The sequence below is a fragment of the Condylura cristata genome, unplaced genomic scaffold (genome assembly GCF_000260355.1).
Source record: "Condylura cristata isolate star-nosed mole 26May11 unplaced genomic scaffold, ConCri1.0 scaffold00001, whole genome shotgun sequence".
In the NCBI taxonomy this organism is placed as follows: Eukaryota; Metazoa; Chordata; class Mammalia; order Eulipotyphla; family Talpidae; genus Condylura; species Condylura cristata.
In genome coordinates, this window is record NW_004567102.1 from 4899867 (window position 1) to 4924409 (window position 24543).

General features: G+C 44.8%; 1 protein-coding gene across 2 annotated transcripts in view; it reads left to right on the forward strand.

Moving 5' to 3' along the window:
- CMTR1 (cap methyltransferase 1) overlaps positions 1–24328 on the forward strand; it is a 43710-nt gene extending 19382 nt beyond the window's left edge. For both annotated transcript variants that reach the window (XM_004673438.2, XM_012723184.1), the window contains exons 9-24: positions 3748–3946; positions 4651–4769; positions 6749–6845; positions 7151–7283; positions 7958–8137; positions 13586–13642; positions 14357–14414; positions 15213–15281; positions 16174–16305; positions 17163–17285; positions 17961–18052; positions 18883–18951; positions 20503–20550; positions 21388–21500; positions 22014–22122; positions 22871–24328. In XM_004673438.2, coding sequence (XP_004673495.1) covers positions 3748–3946; positions 4651–4769; positions 6749–6845; positions 7151–7283; positions 7958–8137; positions 13586–13642; positions 14357–14414; positions 15213–15281; positions 16174–16305; positions 17163–17285; positions 17961–18052; positions 18883–18951; positions 20503–20550; positions 21388–21500; positions 22014–22122; positions 22871–23003 — 1731 coding nt within the window. In that variant the 3' untranslated portion in view covers positions 23004–24328. The remainder of the gene's footprint in view (positions 1–3747; positions 3947–4650; positions 4770–6748; positions 6846–7150; positions 7284–7957; positions 8138–13585; positions 13643–14356; positions 14415–15212; positions 15282–16173; positions 16306–17162; positions 17286–17960; positions 18053–18882; positions 18952–20502; positions 20551–21387; positions 21501–22013; positions 22123–22870) is intronic.
- Positions 24329–24543: the final 215 nt, after the last annotated feature.

The window sequence follows — 24543 nt, forward strand, 5'->3', positions numbered from 1 at the left end:
AGGGGGTGGGGAGCAGGGAATGCGGCGCTTACACCACAGGTGGTGTTCCTTAACGTTTGGGCCTCAGCTGTCTCATCTCTGAAATTAGCCCTACTGACGGACAGGACGGTAGAGGTAGGCCCAAAAGGCTTTAAGATCCATTCTAGCTCTTAAGATCTATGATTTTGGATGTGGCCGCTTACCCTTTCTGCCTCTCTGAACAAGCTTTGGGTGGGATTATAATTATCAGATTTTGGACCTTCTCAGGAAGTGGTAGAGTAAAATGATTTTCTACTCTGCTACATCTTATTTCTCTGAACACCAACCCTCGATAATGATAGAGAAAGAAAAAAGGTTTTCATTCTAGTATTCTCTTAAGGGTTTCAAAGCATTTTTACCTAGTCCCAGAAAGTTAGTTCTCTTTTTGACAGTGAAGAGGCCAGGATCCAGCTGTTCCAAACCTCTTTCTGTTTCACTCACCCTCTTTCCACTGGGCCCCCTGATTATCTGATAGCTAAAGAAACTTATTTTCCAGGTTCTTTAATGTTTCAGCTCCACCTACCTACTTCTTCCACGCTGGCAATACTGGCATGTAGATCCCTCCAGCCTTTAGTCATTTCTCTCTCCTAGGTCTCCCTCCCCATTTTCCACTACCAGCAGGCAGCACAAAAGGGCTCTTGGAATTAGCATCTTGAGAAAATTAGGTTGATATAATGTTGATTTAATTTTCTGAGTTCCAAATGATTTCCTTTAAACCCCTGCCTGGCAGAGGAGCTCTGTTGAGCTGATTGGAAGTCACGGCATCATTTTGGGCTTTTGAATGTAAATGCCTCTAGCAGCTGGTATCTGGTTATTGTCTTTTGCTGTCATGAAAATGAAGTAGGCACCAGGGTTGTACCATTCAGGTTGAGGGTAGAGATGCTAGTTACATAGGAAAAGGCAGTTGTGTCTGTAGTGCTTCAGGCAGCTTCTTGACCTGAATTGATTGTTAGTGGCCATGGAGAATTGCCCTTTCAGAGATATTTCTCTATATTCTACTATAAAAAGTGATTTCTCTCCAGCCCCTAGTGTTTTCCTCTCTCTTTTCATCTCTGTTTTTCCCTGAGGACCAAGAGTGACAAGCCTAGCAGATACACTCTTGAGCAGTCCTCAGCAGCGATGGGAGTGGTTGAAGGCTTGAAAACACTTTGCTAGGGTCTCAGTGGGTCTTGGATCAGACAGATTATAGAATAAGAGCATGGAGAATTTGTGCTTGGGCATTGTGGTGAGGTTGGGAAGTGACAACTAAGGGTGTGGAGACTGAGGTTTCTTATATTAAAAAAAAAATTCTGGTTCTGTAGATTGTAGAAAAAGGAGAAAAGGGTCTAGGATAGGGAGAAAAAGAAATTACAAGCAAGAACTGGAAGAAATAAAGCAAGGAAAGGAATTTAGATTCTGTGGGTGTTTCCATTACGTGAAGGATTTGTAAACCTGGGGATATTGCTGAAGAAAACATCATCTCTGAAGTTAGCAGGAGACAAAACTGAATGTAGGTCTTAAGTTTCAGTCCTAGTTCAGAGAAAATTAAACAACCCAGTGAGGGTGGAATACTATTCTAAGGCATTGGAAATAGAAAAGAACGAGTTTTGACCCCAAGAAGATGATCTAGTTGAGTACAGTATCATCTTACATTTGTTCAGTATTTTAGAGTTTAAAAAGCTTTTGACATATGGTTCTTTATTTAATCTTACAACAGCCTTAAGAGATAACCTACATTAGTTCCAATTTACAGTCGAGGAGGCTCAAGCTCAAAGATGTAAATTGTGTGCTTGCCCTTGACTGCATGGCCAGGAAATGGCAGAGGTGAGAACTCCAGCTGTCCTGTCTGTAAAGACCTCCTGGCCATGGCTTGTGTGGGCCACATGTCTTAAAGTCGCAGTATGAGATCATTTTTATGCCCTTTTTTAGAGGTGAGATGCTTTCATTGATTCACTTCCCTATATTCCCCCCAGTTTTCCTTGGAGTCAGTGTTTCACCCAGAGAGGTAGCCTGGGCCTGCCCTGCTGGCAGTGAAGAACACTGTTTCTTCTTTTTCCAGTGTGTGCAGGTCTTAAACTTGTGACCCCTGCCTCATTACCAGTGTGCTGCCTCAAAAGCGCGCTACATAATGTTCTTGGCAAATGCTATTAGAACTTTCCTTTTTGTGTGTGTGCAAATGAATATAATCCAAAAATTTGAATAATTGATGGCTCAGGAACAGAGAGTGCTAGGGTGGAGTGTTGGGGAAGGGGGGAAAGAATGATATATCCCTGCATGCCTGGGTGGGCTTGTCATAGGAGGATGGAGTTTATTTTTAGTGGAATCACTTTCTCTGGAGACTGTTTTGATAAAGCCGTCATCAGAGGCAAGGCTCTTGTCACCTGAAAAGTGAACACTGATATTTCCATTGCCTTCCTTTCGTTTCTCCTAAACTTTTCTGATCTTTTTCTAGAAGTTAAGGAAGTCTGGACTAGCATTCAGCCATGCTGAACTTGTAGAGGGAAGACTGAGTTACCTAAGCCACTTCCTACTGGAGGTTTGCTGGGGTCTTTTGCAGTCATCTACTCAACTTCTGCTGCCAGTCAGCCTGTAACTGAGAGTCAGGACAAGGAGAATTCACTACCTAGGTTAAGCTGTGTAAAAGTGAGATGTAAGGACAGAATATTGACGAGAGCTGATTTCACCGTGGATTTTAGACTGAGAGTTATAGCTGCTCGAGTGGTCAAAAATGTAACCCAATGAAAACCCAAATGATGACTGCAGTATAGTTATTACTGAGGAGGGCGGGTCCTCTGAGGGCTGCCTGGAAGCTACACACCAGTGTCTCCTTCCTTCTCTGCGTTGCCAGCTCTAGCTACAACTGTGTGCTACCCTAGGCACCTGCTGGCAAATGCAAGGAGAAAAGGAATGGACCGCAAAAAGGGAAGAGATTAAATGTGCTGTCTCTGGATCCTGGAATCAAATAGAACAAGGACTGTAGGGAAATTTGAATCATCCTGGGGTTTAGTTAATAGTGGTGCACAAATTTGGTTTCTTAGTTTTGACATGTGCACCATGGCAAGGTATTTTTGTAAGATGGTAACAAAACTGAAGGCTTGGTCAAGGGTATGCAAGAACTCTGACTGTCTTGGCGACTTTTCTCTAAATCTAAAATTATTCCAAAATTAAACATTAATTAGAAAATAAAAAGAGAGCCAGAGAGGCAGAGAAGGAAGCAGAAGTTATATCTGGAAAGGTAGGACCTCACCGGGAGAGGGTGATAGTTTGAACCCCCATGTTTGGTTGGACAGGAAGATTTGAGTCTGGAGGACAGACTGATTGGAATTTGATTAGTTTTGTGACAGACTGGCTATTAACAGGTCACTTTGTATCTTAGTGTCTTTCTCCCTACCTGTAATGTCAGAGATACCGGATCTATTCTATTCAGTAGGTCTTTTGTAAGGTAGACTACAGTGAGGAAAAGACTGAGAAATCAGAAATGCACATTGATGCTCATTTAAGATGTTTTTATTAGGAGTCAGAGCTAGGCTTGGTGCTTTGAAAAGCGTCAGGAATTTTGAGGTGGGGATGGGCAGTTTCTGAGCGTGCTGATCTCAGGATGCATTTACTTCCTGGATGTTCGGGCCCTGGGGGGAGTGCTGCATTGTGCTTGTTGAAAGGTTTGTTCTACTCTTCCTGCATTCTGCTTCGTATGTCCCACTGAGCCATCCTTTTTCCCCTTCCTCCCCTGTTCTCCATTTGCCTTTGCAGAAACCACTGATGAAGGACCGGGATGCTGAGCTGCTGTACTTTGCTGATGTCTGCGCAGGCCCAGGTGGCTTCTCGGAGTATGTGCTGTGGAGGAAGAAGTGGCATGCTAAGGGCTTTGGAATGACTCTGAAGGGCCCTAACGACTTTAAATTGGAGGACTTCTACTCGGCCTCCAGTGAGCTCTTTGAGCCCTACTATGGTAGGGACACTGAGGAGGGCACCAGGGACTCAGGGATCATCCTCTGGGGATTTTAGGTCAGAAGCAGTTATCCACTTGCATGTTTTCTTTCTTAGGTCTCTCAGTCTGGGATTCTCAGACCATGCCCTAAAGGCCTTGCTTCCCTCTGGGTTGTCCTTTTACCCCCAGCCTACAAGTGTATAAGCAAACTCTTATTGAAGCTATAGTAGTTCTTCCTTCTCTTGTAACAGGAGAAAATGACGCTGTCTAGTCTCCAGCTGAGGACATTAACAAGCACAAACCCCATGCCCATCTCCAGCCCTGAACCCAGCAGTTCACTGTCTCAACTGTTAGGACTGGCAGCAAGTCTCAAGTTCTTTCTTAATGGTCCTTATAAAAAATTCACATTGGTTCCTAAATAGAGATGCTTCAACACAACTTCAGTTTTGCGGAACGGCCTGTTTCAGTGATGACTCTTCGCTGGTCAACTCCTTTTGGATTCTGGTTTCTAATAGCGGGGCTGTGTTTTTATTGCCTATTGGTCCATCACTGATAGACATCCTTGCTGAGCCAGTCCTGTATGAGTTACTTCTCACAGGGACTTCGTCCTGAATTCAAGGCCCACAAGTGAATGCTACCTGTGTGTACTGTCCCAGGGAGCTTGTGTCCCAGCTCCTGGGATGCACGCAGCAGATGTGCTTACTGTCAGTCATATGTCTTGCCAGGTGAGGGTGGGATTGATGGAGATGGAGATATCACTCGCCCAGAGAACATCACTGCTTTTCGGAATTTTGTCCTGGATAACACAGACCGCAAGGGTGTTCACTTTCTTATGGCCGATGGGGTAGGTGATTTGCTCTTTCCACAGGGTAATGCATGAAGGATTTATTATGTCAGAGGCTTTTAAATTGCTTTAGTTTGGTTCTTTAGTTGCCCCCACTATTCAGATAGTGTAACAGATACATGTTTTTATTCTTCATATACATATTCCAGTGATAACTTGGTATAGACTGTGCTGGGAATAACTTTGCTTGGAGCAAGTGCACTTTGCTTCTCATTTTTTCAAAGATGTCTTTGTTGGCTTTGAGACACAGTGAGGGGAGCTTCATGACTAAAATAAATTTGATACCAGCAAAAACATTTCCATCATTTGTCCCCTGGGGCCTGCTCCTGGCAGAAACTGTCTATATGTCCCTACTCCTCAACCTCTCCATAGGCTAGCAGATGACCACATCACCAAAGGCAGTGGCCCAGGGAATCCACAGGAACCTCTGTCAGTGACAAGGTGGAAGTGAATATTTAAGCACCCCTGTCTATGGGCAATATAGGACCCCATTGTAACTTTCACCCCCAGTAATCTGATGCCAAATAATCTTTCTGGAGTAAGCCATTTGGGAGTGGCGGGGGGAACAGCAGAGAATGTGGCAATTGTTCCAGGGTCCTATGACTAGAGTTGAGAAAAGCCTCTGGGGGGGGGAGGTTTCTTAAGTGGCCCCTCAAGCAGTAGTCATGTGGAGAGATGAAGCAGTGTGTAGGATGTCGTCAGGGATGTGAAGATACCCAGTCTCATCAAGTATTGAGCAAAACAGGGATGGATAGACTTGAAGAGGAAAGGAGAGAGGTTGTGGGGGCAGCATTGCTATATGGTGGCTGGAGTTGTGAACTCAAAGACTGTCTTTCTGCCTAGGCAATGCAGACTGATGGTGTGGTTTGATTTATTATTATTTTGCTTTCTCTTTTTTTTGATTGACCCCATAAACTGACATGCATTCGATAAGCATTGGGAATCATCTGTAAATCTTGAAGACATTGTTAAACATTTTTGGTTTTTAATCATTCACTTTTACCTTAACAGGACTATGTTTGGGAAAACCATTCTGACTCGGCCAGCTTAATGAAGGCCAATCTCCTTGACTTTTTATTTCAATTATTGTGATTAAAAAACACATAAAATTTAACTTGTCAACTATTTTTAAGTGCACAGTACAGTAGTGTTAAATATATTCACAAAAGATCTCCAGTGCTTTTTCATTTTGCAAAATTGAGATCTGTACCCATTAAACAATTCCCTTTTCTCTTTTGTTCAATCCCTAACCTTTTTCTTTTATATGAGCTTGGCTCTTTGCTATTTGCTGGGATCTCAGGGAGGGACTACTCCAGAAATAGCAGTGCACATTCTTTGAGCAGAAACCTTGGCCAAATTCTCCATGAGCTAGAGAAAGAGGCTTCATGAGGTTGGGACAGAAAGGTGGATTTTGTGAGTAAATCCTTTGTCAGCAGAGAAGAGGAGATTACTGTGACTCTCGGAGTTGTACTAACTGCTGCTCTCATCAGATGGGAGCCTGTTCAGTGGTCAACACAGTGGCCAAGTGAACCCAGGCACAGTTTTCATGCTTATATGCTCCCTGGGTCTTGGGACGCACCAGGTGTTTCCATTTCCTATTTTGTAGTTGGCCTATGACTAGTCACTGTTTTTCTTCTTTTCTGCCTTACTTTTTCCGTGGATTTCCATATAAGTTTTAAAATTTTATGGATCATCTTGGAAAAACAGACTTGGTTTTATACCATGTGGCACATAGAACAAGAAAATGACATTGATCTAGTAGTCAGGCCTACTTTCCAGTATTGGCTTCACCCAGGATGAGCTGTAGGACCATGCTAAAGTAATAAACAATAATTTAAAAGTTACAAGTTTGTATCTTTATATTTGAGGTGGTAGAAATCAATAAAAACAGTTTAGGAAATCCCAAAGTGATGAACTAGAGATGCTCTTTTCAGTTCTCATTTTGCTTTCTCACCCCAGTCCTTCTGCTCTCATTTCAGGGTTTCTCAGTGGAAGGGCAGGAGAACCTGCAAGAAATCCTCAGCAAGCAGCTACTCCTTTGTCAGTTCCTCATGGCGCTGTCTGTTGTCCGGACAGGTGACACTCCCTCAGCTGTTTCCCCACCCCGAACCCATAGAGGTCTTACTGAGCAAGAGTATGTACAGGCTTGATTCGGAAGAAAAAAAAAAATCTGTCTACATCACATAAAAGGTGGCTAAATGAAGAATTTAGGGCAGAAATGCTATAAAACTCCCAAATTCCTTTCAAATTATGGTACCTCTGCCTTTTAACGGACCCGAGTTTTGGGGTTTCTGACTGGTGGTGTGTTTATTCCCTAAGACTACTGGAATCTCCTCTTGGAATAGTAAACCACTGACTACTGTTGATGTTTCTCTGTACAGGAGGCCACTTCATCTGTAAAACCTTTGACCTTTTCACACCATTCAGTGTGGGGCTCATCTATCTGCTGTACTGCTGTTTTGAACGTGTATGTCTTTTTAAACCAATTACCAGCCGTCCTGCCAACTCTGAGAGGTGAGGCCTTCTGCTGTTTTAATTCGACTAGTTGGCTGAATGTCAGAACAGCAGATCTTAGTGCATTTCTCTGGCATTACCTCTGAAGCTACTTTATAAAAACTTGACTTTAAATAAGTGATTGGAGCCAGTAGGAGTCATGATTTGAATATCATTGGTTCTCTGATGTGCTTGTTAGCCTCTACCTCTTTCATAAGCCTTATTCATGCTGATGTGGGGTATACTTGAGCAGGCTCAGGTACACAGGCTCATGTACCTGAAGGCACATGGACTGTGAAACTGCAAGGAGAAGTCAGCAGAGGCACTCTGGCACCCCAGGGCCATATATGATGCAATCAATTAGAATTGCTAGGTGACTTGTTAAAAAGTTCTGGGCCCTGTCCTGAAGAGTGATTCATTAGTTCTGTAATTTAACACCTAAGGTGATGATGATATAGCCAGCCTGGAACAAGGCAGTTGGGAACCACTGCCATAGAGAATAGAAATACAGCCTAACATAAAAAGGAAGGATTTGAGGTGAATTTTGCTGCACAAAGTCTTTGCTGTTCCTTGTGCAAAGACAAGGCTGAATGGAAAAACTGTTTCAGTTCATGGCTCTTAACAAGAGTTTAAGGGTGAAGGTATGTGAGGGAGGAAGCTTTTGCCTGGTGGAATGACAGGCTGTCTTCTGCCAGGTATGTGGTGTGCAAGGGCCTGAAGGTGGGCATAGACGATGTGCGGGATTACCTCTTCTCAGTGAACATTAAGCTTAATCAGCTACGGAACACTGATTCTGATGTCAACTTTGTGGTCCCCTTGGAGGTGATCAAGAGAGACCATGAATTTACTGACTACATGATACGATCCAATGAGAGGTAAGCAAATTTTTTTATTGACACTGTATAGAAGAAGAGTAATGAAGGAAGGACTGAATGTCTGGCTCTTGTTATCACTTTGTCAGTCCTAACAAATTGACAGCTGGGATTGGTTTGCTAGTTCCAGAGCTTTGCGATTTTGGGTACCTTCAAGACTCTTATCCTATTCCCATCCTAGGGGTGTTAGGTGGAAGCCTGATTGGCATAGCATTGCCCATGTGAACCTGAGTATGTTAGTGAAACCTGCCAGAGGACAGCCTCATCTTGTGTCTGTGAAATCAGGAATAATTTCCCTTTTGTTGGATTTTGTTTATAAAAAGCCATTATGGATGTTGCCTTTGAAGGCAGGAGATGGTTGGAAAGCAAGTATGTAACATGCTTTAGAAGTTTCTGGTACTAAGACTTTTGTCAGTTTATTAGTATCCCAGGTGAATGGTTTGAATGCTGGCTTTCTTTAGTCTCCAACTTCTTTGCTTTTTCCTCTCCCCATTAGTGGTACCAATGTTAAGTTGGTTACTGTTAACTTGTTTTCCTATGTGGGCAGGCTTTATTTAGAGAAAAGAGTTTTGAGGTAGACTGGGAAGTTATGTAGTGACAGTGAATTAACAAAAGTGCTTCTTGAGGGGCCCCAACAGTCTGGAAAGGTCATTTGTAAGGGGGCAACCTGGTCTTCCAGAGAAGGTGGCTCTGTGAGAGTCATGGAAAGAAAGTCTTTATCCTGCTCTTTCCCACTTACCAGTCATCTCAAAGTATTTTAATTCCCTTTAGTACTACCACATAAGTTCTGTAATCTTGATAGAAATGCTAGGCACCAATGTGGAGCAGATACTAAGCTTCAGCACATTATATGTGAGGAAACAGGCCTGGGTTCTAAGAATCAGTAAAGCCAGAGCTTTGTAACACAGGACTTCTTTTCATTAAACTTTACTGCCATCTATTACAGTGTTTAAGCAACGCCAATTACTTTTTCTTGTTCTTAAAAATTGAGGTATAATTCTGTTGGTGAAATGCAGCTTGTATGTATACACTTCAGTTAGTATTGACAAATGCATATGTTCCAGTAGCCTACATCTCTGTTAAGGTTAAAAAAGACATTTCTGTCATCTCAGAAATTTCTTTGTGTCCCAACCCATTCAACCCTGAAGTGACTACTCTTCTCATGGTTATCATTACCTGTTAGTTTTGCTCATTTTTTATCAGTGGAGTCATGAGAATACACTTTTGTATTGAGCTTTATTGCCTTTCACCATAATGGTTTTGAGATTCATTTTTATTGTGCTAGTTCCTTTTTGTTGTTGTTGTTTAATTAAAATACCCATTATGTGGCTATACGGTAATTTATCTGTTCTTCTGTTGATGTACAGTTTGGGGCTAGTATGAAGAAAACTGCTGCAAACATTCTTGTATAGGGCTTTGGTGGACAGTGTTTTCATTAGCTTGGATATATACCCTATGGTGAAAATTCTACCAGAGGTAGATGTATGTGTAGCTTTTCTGTCATGCCACATAGTTTTCTAAAGTGGTTGTACCAGTATTTATTCCATCTAGCAACATCTTTGTCAGCATTTGGCTTTGTCTGTTTTTTTTTTTTTTTTCTCTTTCATTTTATCTATTCTAGTTGGGTATAGTGTTTTATTGTGGCTTCAGTGTGCATTTTTGTGATGATTAGTGATGCTGGAAGCCTTTTCATTTGCTTATTGGCTATTGTATACTTTTGTTAAGTATTTCTTCAGGTCTTTCAGTCATTTAAAAAAATGAATTTTTCTTGATTAAGTTGTAGGATTTTATAAATGCTGAATACAAGTCTTGTGTCAAGTATGTATTTTATGAATATTTTTCTTAGTCTGTGATTTGCCTGTTCATTTTTTTAATACCATGTTTTTGATATGCATAAGTTAAAAAAAGGTTGAGTCCTTTTTTTTTATTATTGTGGTAAATACACATAATGTAAAATTTACCATTTTAACCCCTTTTAAAATATATAGTTCAACTGATTCAAAAAGGCACCTGCACCCCATGTTTATTGCTGTTTTATTTACAATAAGAAAGACATGGAAGTGGGCCCTCCCTGGTGGCGCAGCGGGTTAAAGCACTGCACTGAGAAACTAAAGCCACTTCAGTATGAGTTCGATTCCCGCCTGCCCCGGAGGTGACCACATGACGCGGCAGACCTCTCCTGACCCGCCCGCTGCTCCCCTCAGCAGTGTACTTCGTCCATCTGCCTGTTCTGCTCCCCACTCTGTCTCTGGTGACGCCTCTCAGCACCCCTGAGCCTCTGGCCTGTACCCCAGTTCTGTATGTAAAAATAAATAAATAAATCTTTAAAAAAAAAAAAAGAAAGACATGGAAGCAATCCGTATGCCCAAAAGTAGATGACTGGATTAAAAAGATGTACATATAAACAATGGAATATTACTCAGCAATTAAAAAAGATAAACATGCCTTTTGCAGCAACATGCAGCTGGAAGGAAGGGATCATGCTTAGTGAAATAAGTCAGAAAGAAAAAAGAAAATACCGATGGTTTCATTCATAGCAGGAGCATAAAGGGCCAGGGGAAAAAAATAGTAATAATAATGAACTATATACCCTTCCCCACTCCACATTTTATGGGGATGGAGTAGGGAATGGGATCAAAAGTGGGGGTTGGGGGGAAAGTGCACTGGACTATGGTGATGGCACATGGGTGATTTGGTGATGGGAAGCCCAAGGGGATTGCAATGAGATGGGAAAATGCACACAATGATGTAAAAATAAACTGTTATATTAAAATAAATTTTAAAAATTATGCAAAAAAATATATAGTTCAGTGGTAATGAGTAGATTAACATTGTGCCACCACTGCTGCTGTACATTTCCAGACTTTCTTAATCATCTAAAAGAAAAATACTGTTAAAAACCATTAAATAATAATTCCTCATTCCCTCATCTCTAACTCCTGGTAGACTATTACTATACTTTCTTTTTCGATGAGTGGAGTAAAATTTGCCTATTCTAGCTAACTCATGTAAGTGGAATAATAAAAATAGATATTTTTTGGTGTGTCTGATTTATTTCACTTAGCATAATGTTTTCAAATTGTAGAAGGGACAAATTATGGTTGTAGCATGTATTAGAATTTCATTGTTTTTTAAGATTACATGTTCTGTTATATGTACCTACTATATTTTGTTATCCATTTGTCTATTGGTTGCCATTTGGGTACCACATTTTAGCTGTGAACATTGGTGTGGAAGTATCTGTTTTAGTCCCTGACTTCAGGGCTTTTGGATATATATCAGAGGTAGAATTGATGAACTTTATAGTAATTCTGCTTAACTTTTTGAGGAACTACTATACTGTTTTGCATAGCAGAGGCACCATTTTACATTCCTGTTAACAGTGCACCAGGATTTCATTTTTCCCACATCTTCATCCACATCTGTTACTGTCCATTATTATTATTTTTTTGTAATAGCCACTTACAGTTTTGGTTTGCATGCTCCTACTGATGAGTGATGTTGAGCATATTTTTATGTGCTTTATTCGTCATTTGCAGATCTTTTTTGGAGAAATGTCAGTGTAAGTCTTTTGCCTATTTTTGGGTTTGTTGTTGAGTTTTAGAGGTTTTTTAATACAGAATAAATAATCCCTTATTAGATACATGAATTAAAAATATTTTCTTCCATTCTATAGTTGTTTTCTAACTTGACTGATCATATTTGATGCACAAAAGTTTTTAACTTTGATGGTCTGGTTCATGTTTTCTTGTATTGCTATGCTTTGGTATCATTGCTAAATTGAATGTCATGAAGCTTTTTCCTGTGCTTGCTTTTAAGAATTCTATAGCTTTAAAAGTTTTAAAGTTTTAGTTCCTAGATCTGTTTGGGGATAATTTTTATAAGTAGTATATAAGTAATGGCCCAACTTCATTCTTTTCTATATGGATATATAGTTTTTACAACAACCTTTGTTGAAAAGACTATTCTTTATCTTGGATAATCAAGCAACCAAGGTTTGTGTTGTTTTTATTTGAAAATGCATTTTTTTTTCATTTCATTTTTGAAGTATGTTTATATTAGGTATAGACTATGAGGGTGACATTGTTTTTCTTTCAGCACTTTAAAGTTTTATTGTTCTATTGTTGCTGATAAGTCAGCAGTTACTTTTTTTTTTTAATTAGATTTATTTATTTATTTGAACAGAACTGGGGTACAGGCCAGAGATGCGGAGGGTGAGAGGATTCACCAGAGACAGAGTGGGGTACAGAACAGGCAGATCGACGAAGTACACTGCTGAGGGGAGCAGCGGGCTGGTCAGGAGAGGTCTGCCTCACCATTTGGGGCAGGCGGGAATAGAACTCATGCGGAAGTGGTTTAAGCTTCTTTGTGCTGTGCTTTAACCTGCTGCACCACCAGGGAGGACCAGCAGTTACTTTTTAACATTGTTTTCTTGTTGTCAGTATCTTTCTTTTCTGCTTTTAAGATTTTCTCTTTAACTTTTGTTTCCAGGATATTGACCATGATGTGTTTATATTTGTTTTTTTGGTGTTGATTCTATTTAGGTTTCTCTGACCTTGGAAGTGTGATTATTATTATTCAACATTTTGGGAAGATTCCTGGCTATTATTTTGTCAGTATTTTTGCCTTACTGTTTCCTTTCCTTCTGGGACTCCAACTATATTTTTGTTTTAAGCTGTTTGTGATTGTGTCACAGAAGTCACATGCCCTGTCATTTGTTTATTCGTTTTTATGTTTCAGTACCGGTTCTGTTGATCTGTCTGTCTTAGAGTTCACTGATTCTTTACTGGACTCAGTCTGCTGATGATTCCATCCATCAGTAATTTTTCATTTCTACAATTTTATTTGCCTTTTTGAAATATAGTTACTCTTTCTCTGATGATATTCTCTATTTGATTATGTGTGTTGTATACCTTTTGTATTAGGTCTTTTAATTATTTTAAATGTCCTGTCTGATAACTCCAGCATTGTTATCTTTGGTACAAAGTTAAGTTTTACTTTATTGGACTGTTTTTCCTCTTGCCAGTATTCTTATTTTATCATGTATCATACTTTTCTAATTAAATGACAGGCATTATGTATAAAAGAACTAGATAGTAATTATGACTGCTAATGTAGTTAGATTGAATCAGTTTGGTTTAGTTGAACAGCCTGGGCTTGTTGTTAGAATAAGTTCAGCACTGCTTTCAAAATTTTAAGGATGGGATTGTACCCTTTCATTGTATGGCTTGGGATCTGGCTAGAGAGTTTGACTTAGTTCTTCTGTTTACCCTCAGCCTTCAATATACTTCATGTAAATTGTACTTAAGTGTGGTTGGAGTTTCTCCTCAACTGTTCAACTCTTTCCCCAAACATAGATTGCTACTTTTCCAGCTAAACTTTGTTTTGATGTCTTTTGAATGTCATTTTGATAAAAATTTTGAGATTAAATCTTTTTTCCCCCCCTTCTAGCCACTGTAGTCTGCAGATCAAAGCTTTGGCCAAAATTCATGCCTTTGTTCAAGACACGTGAGTGTTGCTCACTTTCCAGAATTCACTATTTCAAGGGAAGACTTTTTGTTTTGCTCCTTCCCCTAAGCTCTTTGTTCATTTCATTTCAACAAACATTTAAAAGTACCTACTCTTTTATCTCATGCTCTGCTGAAGCATATGGCCTAAACCTGACGCTCAAAGACTTTATGCTGTCTTTAGGCAGGTAAGAGTAACTAGGACAAGGATACAGAAAAAGTTACTCACAGCACATTGGGGTTTAGAGTAGCATAGTTTGAATAGGGTCCATAATGACCCAGGGACACAGGGTAGTGATTAAGAGAGGAAAAGTGGACTGTTTAAAGAAAGTCTCTGGTGGTGGGGACGGGTGAGTGTAAGCTAATTCAGTTTTCTGGGTATAGTGACATCTAACAGGAGGGATGTAGTATGGCCTTTGTTAGCAGAGGAAAAGTCAGAATGTGTCAGTGGGTAATTGGAAGAGTTCAGGAGGGTAATCTCTTCCTTCCTTTTGTTATATGAAGGGGAAGTCATCCTATTTTGTGTCCGTCAGAGCCCCCACCTTCAAGAGACAGAACCATGTCATGTTGCGGGTACCTTGGGCTAATGGTAGTGTGACTCTGAATGCACTCATGTTCAGTGATTCAGGCTTCCTCTTTGTGGGGTTCTGAGGGACACATAGAAAATAGACTCTGTGCCTCTGGGAAGTTTTAAGTGATGGTTTTATTTCCTCAGGACCCTGAGTGAACCTCGGCAGGCAGAGATCCGGAAAGAGTGCCTTCGACTCTGGGGGGTGAGCATCTCCCCAGCTAATTGTTGTTCTAGGATGGCAAGGCTATAGTGAAGAATGGGATGGACTCCTAACCCTGTCATGTTAAGGTCTCCCCCTATCTGATTTAAAAAAAAAAAAAAAAGTCTGCCTATTCTCACAGCATTGTAGAGCTGGGTATCTCAGCCTCAAGGGTGATTGCCTTGGCCCTTTCTTTGTTAGTCTGAACCTACAGCTGGGTCAGAAAGGACGGGTATAGGTAAATAGGCCTTATATTGTAGGTGGTACCCATGTGTATCAACACTGACCATAGAGGCCCCCAAAAAAGGGGGCCTTTTGAGATGTGTAAACTCATCATTCAGGGCAGTGACTATTTACCTTCATCTCTTTTCTTCCAACTTCCGTTATATACTATTTCTTCCTTTTCAATCTTAGCCTATCCCCTAACCTGCACAGGGTTAAGTCTCAGCACTGTCAAGCTATCCCTAGCCACTGTGGCATGAGTTTGATCCCCAGTGAGGGAGCTGACCCATATGGCGCAGCAGACGTCTCCTACTTAACCTACTGCTCCCCTTAGCAATGTATTTCAGGGGCTCAGCCTGTTCTGTTCCCCACTCTGTCTCTGGTGAATCCTCTCACCCACCGCACCTCTGGCCTACACCCCATTCTTGTAATCATAAATAGCCTACACCCCATTCTTGTAATCATAAATAGCCTATACCCCATTCTTGTATTCATAAATAAAGAAACCTTTAACAAAAACAACAAAAGCCTTGATCAAAAGGACATTTGAAAATTCAAAGTTCTTTGTTGTCATTTCAGATCCCAGACCAGGCTCGAGTTGCTCCTTCTTCCTCAGACCCGAAATCTAAGTTCTTTGAGCTAATCCAGGTAAGTCTGAGATTGGTGGACTTAAAAAGCTAGAGAGGTCTAACTAGATGTGGAAGGTGTCACTAAGCCCACCAGATGCCTGGCTTCCAGAGGGCTTGTTGAAGCACCACCTACACTCAGGCTGCCTCAGGCAGGAAACTTTGGCATAGGGTGGTGAGTTCCCCGAGAGCCCATCGGGCTGTGCGGAGATTCTGAGCTTGAGATATGCTGTGTGCATCATTTCTGCCATGCAAAGGGTGTGCTGGCTATCACATGCTGGCCAGGGCAGTGCCCAAGACTTCTGCCACAGGGGAGACATGAAGTGTGGGGTGATCTAGCAGAGGGCCAAGGGGCTGCCAGGGGAGCCCTCTTGTGGACTGGCCTGGCACTCAGTTCCCTTGGATTCTTTCCCTTTTTATTTTCTGCCATCTGATGTGTAACTTTTCAATAGGCTTTGTTTAAACTGGTACAGATCATGGTTTTTGGGGGCAGGGTTTGACAGTGACCTCCAAAGAATAGCATATGTACATTTTTCTGAGTAGGGGAGAGATCAGTTGACTGTTTTCAAACCAACTACTAGTGAGTCCTTGCCTTCAGTTTTATTGAAGGGAGTGGCTTTTATATTCTGGTGGCATTTCCTTATAACTGGTAAATCAATCTGTACTCGGGTACTTGGTGTTCTTGTGTCTGCCAGCCTCTCCTTATAGGTCCTAAAGGAACACTGCAAGCAGATGGAAATAGCTCTCATTTAGTGCATGCTTCGATAGGAGGGTGGAGGGAATTGGGGGGAAGGTGTTTGAGAGAGCAAGTCCCTTGCTTGCTGTCCCTTGCCCTCGCCCCCATACAGGCACCCCTACTGAGTGCCTGTCCCTTCCCCCAACCCAGCCTTGTTTTCTCTGACCTGGGGCTGCAGGGCACTGAGATCGACATCTTCAGCTATAAGCCCACACTGCTCACTTCCAAAACCCTGGAGAAGATCCGCCCAGTGCTCGACTATCGTTGCATGGTGTCTGGCAGCGAGCAGAAATTCCTCATTGGCCTGGGGGTAAGTCTGCAACTCACTTCCTCCACAGCTGGGATGGAGGGACCTTGTTCTCTGTGGGGATCTGGACACTGCCTGCATCACTAGGAGCTAGGACTTTGACCCCAGGAAAGGTATTTTTTGAAACTTCATTTCCTTTTTTCTCTGAATTAGCTAAGTCTCTTTCTGTTCGTCCCACCTCCACCTTCTTTTCACTTTTATTCATATATTTGCTTACTCATCTCTGTACATTGCTCAGTGGAATCCTGCCTCTTACAATATGAAGCTCTCAGGGCTAGGGCATGGGCAGCAGGCTCATCTGGCTTGAACCCACACTCAGGTTTCTTTGCAGCACCCCCACCACCTCTTGTCATCCCCTGTCTTGCAAAGACATCACCTGTGCTTACCCTGAAATCTAAAAGATGAGGTGAGGGATGTTTGTCATTAGTACTTAATTGGGAAGTCATTGCTTTTTTTTTTTTTTTTTTACCCTGATTTGTCTTTCATTTAATTGTATTCCTTTTTTCTCTCTTTGTGCCCTGTCACACTTTTTTTTTTTTTATTTTTTTCTCTTTTTACTTTCTCCTTCCTTGCTTTCTAGACCCTTCACCAACCCACCTTTAGCCATATATCAAGCTGGGTCTTTCTTGAGGGTTACTGATCATGGACCCAAGCCACTTCTCTGCTGCTCTTCAGATAGGCACTGAAGACAACTGTGTCATTCATTGAAAGTACAGCAGACTGATCTCTCCTACACACTTTCTTCTGATATTTCTCAGCTCCATCAGCTGGTAGCCAGCAACTAAAAGCATTTTTGAGAAGTGAGCCTCTCCTCCCCCCATACATGTTTGCCTGACTTGACCCTTTCTCTCTGCCCACAGAAGTCCCAGATCTACACATGGGATGGCCGCCAGTCAGACCGCTGGGTCAAGCTGGATCTGAAGACAGAGTTACCCCGGGACACCCTGCTCTCAGTGGAGATCGTGCATGAGCTGAAAGGAGAGGTCAGAGGTGGTTCCGCTTATACATTGTGGCCCTCCTAGCTAGGGGGCCGGGATACTGCTGGACCTGGTCTTTCCCCCAAGTTAGCTGGGTTACAGTGCATGCATTGCTTGGTAGAGTCCAAGATCAGGAAAGGCATTGCATTATTCCTTTTCCCTGAGGAATTGTTCCAAGTCACGTTTATTGAGGTGGGAGGATCACAGACTCCAGGAGTGGAGGAAGAGATCTCGTCATCTGTGTGCATTGAGCACCCTGCTGGGTATTTTTTAGTTGCTGATTTAGCTTTAGACCAGGGATCCCCTAGGAAAGAAGCATCTTGTTATTTCCCATGAGCTTTGGGTATCACAGCCATACAGATGATATTTAGACAGCCAGTGGAACAGTTAGCAAAGAGTGTGAAGCCAGACCCTGGCTGGAGCACCAAGGCAGCAGCCTCGTTGGGCTTGGGGTTCAAGAGGGATAATTACCCCAAAGCTCAGATCTCTACCTTCACAGAAGCTTGGGCCCAACCTGTCTGGTGCTGAGAATCAGCTGGGAAGGAGGCAAGAGAAATGCCCTGTATTTAGAGCCCTTCCCTTCCCCTGGCTGTAGGGAGGCTGGAGGCTGGCATGCCACAGTGGGCAGAGAAGGCCTGAGGCAGATGCCTGGCATGGTGAGCAGTGTGCTTGTCCTTCTAGGGGAAGGCCCAGCGGAAGATTAGTGCAATCCACATCCTGGATGTCCTTGTGCTGAATGGCAGCGACGTGCGGGAGCAGCACTTTAACCAGCGGTCTGACCTGGGCCCTTGTGGGGGTTGGGGGATGCAAGCAGGGTAGCTCTATGGCATCATCCTCCAAGGCTTCGCCCCTTAACCCCTTAACCTAGTACTTTTCTGCATAAGGACACCCTTAGTTTCCTTTTCCCATCCACTGGCTGGTCCTAAGGGCAGGGTTAGAAATTGGTGTTGGCATTTCAGAGTTTGCTAGGGCTTGGGCTTTGATTGTCACAGGTACATGCATGTTCCATTTTGCCACAGTTGTTCAGATCAGATGTGCGTTGCTTAAGGTGGAGCAAGAGATGACTTTCTGGGGAAATGGAGATGCCTTCTCCTCTGAAGAACATGTCATGTGCAGTCCCATTTTAGCTCTTTGGAACTCACAGCTTCCACAGAGACACCTTTGTGAATGGGGGCCTAATCAGTTGCTGAGGGGGCGGGGGGAGGGTACATACCTCATGCTACTCTGGTTCTGCCAGCAGTCCTAAGTGATCTCATCTGAAGAGGTGCACTGTGCTAACTGGTTACCACAGTTGGGGCAGATACAATAAGGTGATACTTGAAATTCTAGCAGAGGTGACTGAGCACAGCTCATGGCACACTTCAGGAAAATAACCACCTGTAGTGAAACTGGAGGTCAGGGTCCAGAGCGAGGGGGAGGCATCATGAAGATGTCTGTGGAGAAGGGCAGGGTGGGCTTTCTGGAGAACAGGAGTGCTGTTCTTGGGGCAGTCTTGTTGCAGGCTCAGGTGTGTTCTCTTACAATGCAAATGTCTTGGCGATGGGGTGCTGGTGGAGTCACCCTTGCTAGCTTCTGAGAGACTGAGAGACTCTCTGCATTACAGGATTCAGCTTGCTGAGAAATTTGTGAAAGCGCTCTCGAAACCCAGTCGTCCTGACATGAACCCCATCAGGTGAGCACGTGGTCTCTTTCTCTTGAATCCCCCTTTCCCATTAGGTCTCTGGCCAATGCCTGCTTCCCTGTCCTGTGGGGATGGAAGGGATGGAGGAACATCCAGGCAAGTTTGGTATTAGAGATAAGACTGCCCTTGATGAGTAATTTGTTTGGGGGTGCTAGGTTGCTAGGTTGCTGGGTTGCTCTCCAACCCACTTGTCACTGGGGTGAACTTCCACGGGAGATTCATTCTTAGGGGTTAAGGCGTCCTCGTTTAAGATGTACTTGCTTCTGAGAGTGCTAACACACCTTGTGAATCATGAATTCACACTCAAGTATCATTAGCATATCACCTGGTCTTTGTGGGGGTGTGTGTGTGGGGGGGTTTCTTCAGGTAAGAAAAAAGTACTGCAGAAATGGGAGTTTTTTGTGTTTTTTTTTTTTCCCTCCACCAAACCCACCTGTGCCCATATCCTATCTGTTTCCCTTCCCCAGAGAATGGGAGGTTTTTGTTTGTTTTTTTTTAATTACAAAACTTTATTTTTACATCATTTTGTACATTTTTTTTTCCATCTCAATTGTAATCCCCGCGGGTTTCCCATCACCAAGTCACCCATGTGCCATCACCATAATCCCGTGCATTTCCCTCCCCCACCCCGTTTTTGATCCGGGAATGGGAGTTTTGAACATGAAAAAGAGAAGGATGTTTTGAGGGAGTAGGAAGAAGGCCAGGGTTTGTTGCCCTGTTAGTTACTGTGAAGATTCTAGGTCCTCGAGGGAAGAGAACTGGGTGAGAGCAGAGTCAGGGCAGACAGATGGAGAACAGATTTACGGGGTGCCCTGTGATCTGACATTATTGCCTTTTAGGTTTTGTTTGACTAGATACTGAGGTGTCTGTACTTTATCAAAATGATTTTTATTATTTTTAATGTAAATCTACTCAAAATTAAGTCCAGTAGTGAGAATACACATTACAGATGTTTTCTGAGAGCTGGACTTAAAATATCCTGTCAGGTCTTGAGGGGCAACTTCCAGGGATGCTGCCTCTGTTGCCTAGGATCAGGTTGCAGGATCTGCAGGGACCTTACCTGTTCCAAAGCAGTTCCAAGGGCATGCTCAAGGTCTCCTCAAAGTCTTAAGTGGAAGACTGGCCATCAGACATAAGCCCTGCATCCTGGACAGGAGTCCCGCTGTTCCCATGGTAATAGTTATCAGGACTAGACATGGGCAAGAGTTGGGCCCTTGGTGTTCTGGCCTTGATGAGAAGACCTAGGGAGTGCTGGCAGAGACATCCTATCTGCCACATCTTCCTAGTCTCTCCCCTTCCCATCTTCCATAACCACAGTAGTACTCTGCAGTTGCCCTGGGGCAGGGCCAGGGGGCCCTTGGCAGATGTGAAACCCAGCATTTCTCTGTAGGACAGATTGGGGGTCTTCTCGGTGGGCTGGGTGGTGCAGAGGCCTGAGGTAGAGGGGGTGAGGATGGGCACAGCCTCCTCCTGCCCAGTTGCTGCCCTGGCAAGAATGCCCCCCAGGAAGCCCTGTCCTCTACCTACTTCTCTGCTCCATAGGGTGAAGGAGGTATACAGGCTGGAGGAGATGGAGAAGATTTTTGTCAGGTGAGTGTGACTCAACCAGGGTAGCTCAGGATTTAAGAAGAGGTGGGTAGTGGGTGTGCAGTGTCCAGGGTTTGTTCCTTTTTTAAAATTATTATTTTGAGGTGGTGGGGTGGTAGATCAGCTCAAGTTGGCTGCTTTTATCCCACCTTGCCTCTGCTGCCGCCAGGAGCCCCTGGCTGAGAGCTGATTCAGCACCCTGTCAGGAGGGGAGCAGGGCGGTAGTGTCAGGCAGAAATACGGGCTCATTGATGCTGTAATAGTTAACGATTGTCCCTGCGAGGGGCAGAGCAGCAAGCTGCTTGAAACACCATAAATCCCAGCTCCTGGTGCTGACAGAGAGATTGAGCCTGGAGGGTGGAGGGGGTGTAGCCACTTCATTGTGTTCTTGACTGCATGTGGGTCTCACCTGGAGTGTGCACCCACTGTGGCCACGGAACCGGGCTGGGTCTCTGTTAACTTGTTAACTCTTCAGTGGCCACAATAATGCCATGGGTGGTAGACTGAAGGCCCAGTGGCATTGAGGTACCAGACTTTACCATTACTACCCTGAACCCACTCCCTATCCCCAGCTCCCCAACACCAGCAACATAGGCCAGGCAGCTCTCACTCCCTGCTTCTGCTGCTTGGTTGGGAGTTCAGTGCCTGAGTTCTGAGCCTAGCACTGCACTAAGCTCCTGCAGTGCGGCCTGGAACACTCGCCTAGGTCTCTGCCTTGGTTTTCTTATGTTGAATCAAGATAAGATACTGTGGTTGGTGTGATTTTGATTTTAGCCAGAGTAACTTTCTTTCTCATCACATACTTACGTGTTCCTGTTTGTACATCTCCGGGGAAACCAGGTTGGAAATGAAGCTCATCAAGGGCTCCAGCGGCACGCCGAAGCTCAGCTACACAGGGCGGGACGACCGGCACTTTGTGCCCACTGGCCTCTACATCGTCAGGACTGTGAATGGTGAGTGGTTGTGTGAGTGTTGCTTCTCCCTTGCCCACAGCCAGGGCAGCTGACCAGAGTCAGCGCTAGGGCCTCCCTGCTAAAGTAGGTGGGCAGCAGCAGGCTGACATTTCTCTGAGGTGTACCCTATATATGCAGGTGTCTGTCCCCATGGCAGGGAGAAGGCTTCGGGGAACAGCAGCAGAACTAGAAAGTCGACTTGGCTTCTGTCCATTTGCGTCCCCCAAAGAATCCCTTTTCTTTAATGTCTGTTAGCTAACAGAGTCCTGCGCCCTCTGCCAGGGTCCCAGAAGTGTTCTGAACTGGAGTGGGTTGTTTAGAAATAATGATCTCATTTGTCCTTCTGGCGCCCTTTTGGGCTGGGGATAAAGGCTGTTTACTACAGGCTGTTCTGTGTCCGCTTTTTGTGGGAGAGCGGAGAGTGAAAGAACGCCAGTGGAGAAAGGCACGCCCCTACACTGCCCTGACCTGGTATTTTGTGTCCTTTCTGGACTTCTTCCCCTCTCCTATCAGAGCCATGGACTATGGTATTCAGCAAACGCTCCAAGAGGAAGTTCTTCTACAATAAGAAAACCAAGATCTCTACCTTTGATCTCCCTGCAGACTCCATTGCCCCATTTCAGTAAGTAGCCATCACCCGCCAGGCCTGCCTCCCAGCAGTCCCAGCTACTCCATGATGCCAGCCAGCCCTCGTAGGCATACCCTGGTCTCGAGACCTCTGCCCACACCAGGGATGTCCTAAGCATGGGCTGGGCTCTATTCCTACTGGGAATACCCTCCGCACCCCCCTCAAGGTATGACTGGGCCTGGGAGGTAAGCAGGTGAGAGGAAAGTGGTGCCAGGACTGCAGTGATTGGGTCTGCTGGGTGCAGAGGCCCCATCCAAGCTGGCTATCTGCCCCATGGAGCAGCCGCTGCTTACGCGACATTCTGATGCTGCCTGGTGGTGGGAACATGTGGACAGTCCTGGTCCGCTGGATTTAGAGTCCCAACTGTCCCTCATCAGGACCCAGTGTCCACTTGCCAGATGGTGGTCATAGGTTTTGACAGCAGCCAGCAGCCCGAACGTGCCTATAATTAGTCATTGACATTGGTTTCTGTCACCACACCAATACTGTTCTGTTAGAGCAGTTCACACAGAAAAACCAGGAGTGTCAGTGATTGCAGAAATCCAGTTGGATGCAATTAGCAGCAGCAGCTGTTGGGGGAGGCAGAGAGCTGGGGCCTATTGGTACCCTTTTGTTGCCAGAGGGAAGACCCATAACAAGTCATTGATAAGAACACACCCTAAGTCACTGCAGCCAGGGCGGAGGGTGGTTTCTTGTCCTGCTCCCCTCGGGTGCAGTGCTCTGACTACCTTTCTCCTTCCAGCATCTGCTACTATGGCCGGCTCTTCTGGGAGTGGGGGGATGGCATCCGTGTGCACGACTCTCAGAAACCCCAGGATCCAGACAAGCTGTCCAAGGAAGTTGTCCTCTCTTTCATCCAGACACACAGCGCCTGAGGGGACGCCCACCCCTGCTGAATGCCCTGTCTTTTGGAGTCAGGGCATCACGCTTGGGCCTCCAGTACTGGTTCCTTCCCTTCTGGAAAGGGACTTGGGAGCATGGTCACTGCGGCCTGCCCGTGATGGGTGGGCGTCTCCTCTCCCTGAAAACCTCAGTTGGGGGCCCTCAGTGATGCTCACGCGTTCCTTCTGGGACACCTTTTGGACTTTCTCCTGGAGACCTGCCTGGGAACCATCTGCTCTGCCAGGATTTGGCCTGAAGGATGCTGTTCCCGAGGCAGTCTTGAGTCCAGGGTCTAGGGGCCAGTGGAGGAGAGTCAGAGCAACAGGGCTTCAGCGTCCCGCCGTTCTCTCCCATACCTGTAGGCTCCCTTGTCTGAGTTCTGTGCTCTGTCCTGAGGGTGGCCATGCCTCCGCTTTGCCCAACTTTTTATTGGGCCAACCCTGAGTGGGTAGCGGCCCACGTTGTGAGCTGCTCAGGAGCAGCTGCTGTACAAATCAAGGTTTTATTTCTTTGAACTTGCTGTTTTGATGCCAACTTGAAGATTTTGTCTCCTCAACCTGTCCTGGTCTGCCCTGCAGTTCTTCCCAGCCCGGACCTCTGACAGTCCCGCCGGCCGGGAGGGGAGGTGTGAAGGCCACACATCCTGATAACCGTGAGGATGCGGGTTGCGCTGTCTTCGCCAGCGAATGTGACTGCCGTTCTGGGGGTTGTAGACCCTTCCCATACCTGGCCCCTTTAGATCCAAACCTTGGGCAGCCCTGGAAGGGGAAGGAGCAGCCTCGAGGAGCTGCCTTTTTCTGGGTGCCAGCAGCTGGAGTCTGAATAGAACAGAGGGTACCTCTGGGGTTGGGTCTCACCCACCTCCTGGCAATCATAGCACCCCTGTTTGCCACACCACCTTGCAACCCTTTACCCCCCAACCTCTTTATTCCCCAATTGGAGGTACAGTCACTTTTGTTTGTCCTTGTATGGTCACTCCCATTTCTTCGATCTTGGCGGAGGTGGAGGGGAAGATGGGAAACTGGGCAGTAGCTTTGGGTGGGGGAGGGCACCTGTGGTTGTTTTAATAGGAAATAGCTCTCAGAGATGTTCATACGGGCTCCCTAGGGCCCCATCCCAGTGCTAGACTGGTTTCCATGGAGATAGGGCACTGAGGCTCCCAGTGAGGTTGGAATTGACTTCGCTGTGAGGTCTCCAGCCAGCATCCACCCTCCCCCCCAGCCAGGCTGGCAGCAGCACCGCTGAGATGCTGTATTTCCACCCAATTCTGGGTATATCCGTGTCTTGCAGAATCTTGGATCATTAAAGATAAACATATTTTTAATGCCTGTGTGGCTGTGTTGGGGCTGCTACTGTGTGTCCTCAGTGCTCCGTGGTCTGGCACTAGCCTGGATGAAACAGGCTGCCCTGTGCTGGAGAGGTGTAGAGCAAGTTCTACTCTGAGAAGAGGGGAGGAAAGGTTTGTTTGATCAGAGCCTGTCTAAGCTTCTGGGCTTGGCAGGCCCCAATGACTGTTTCTTGCTGCTGGAGACC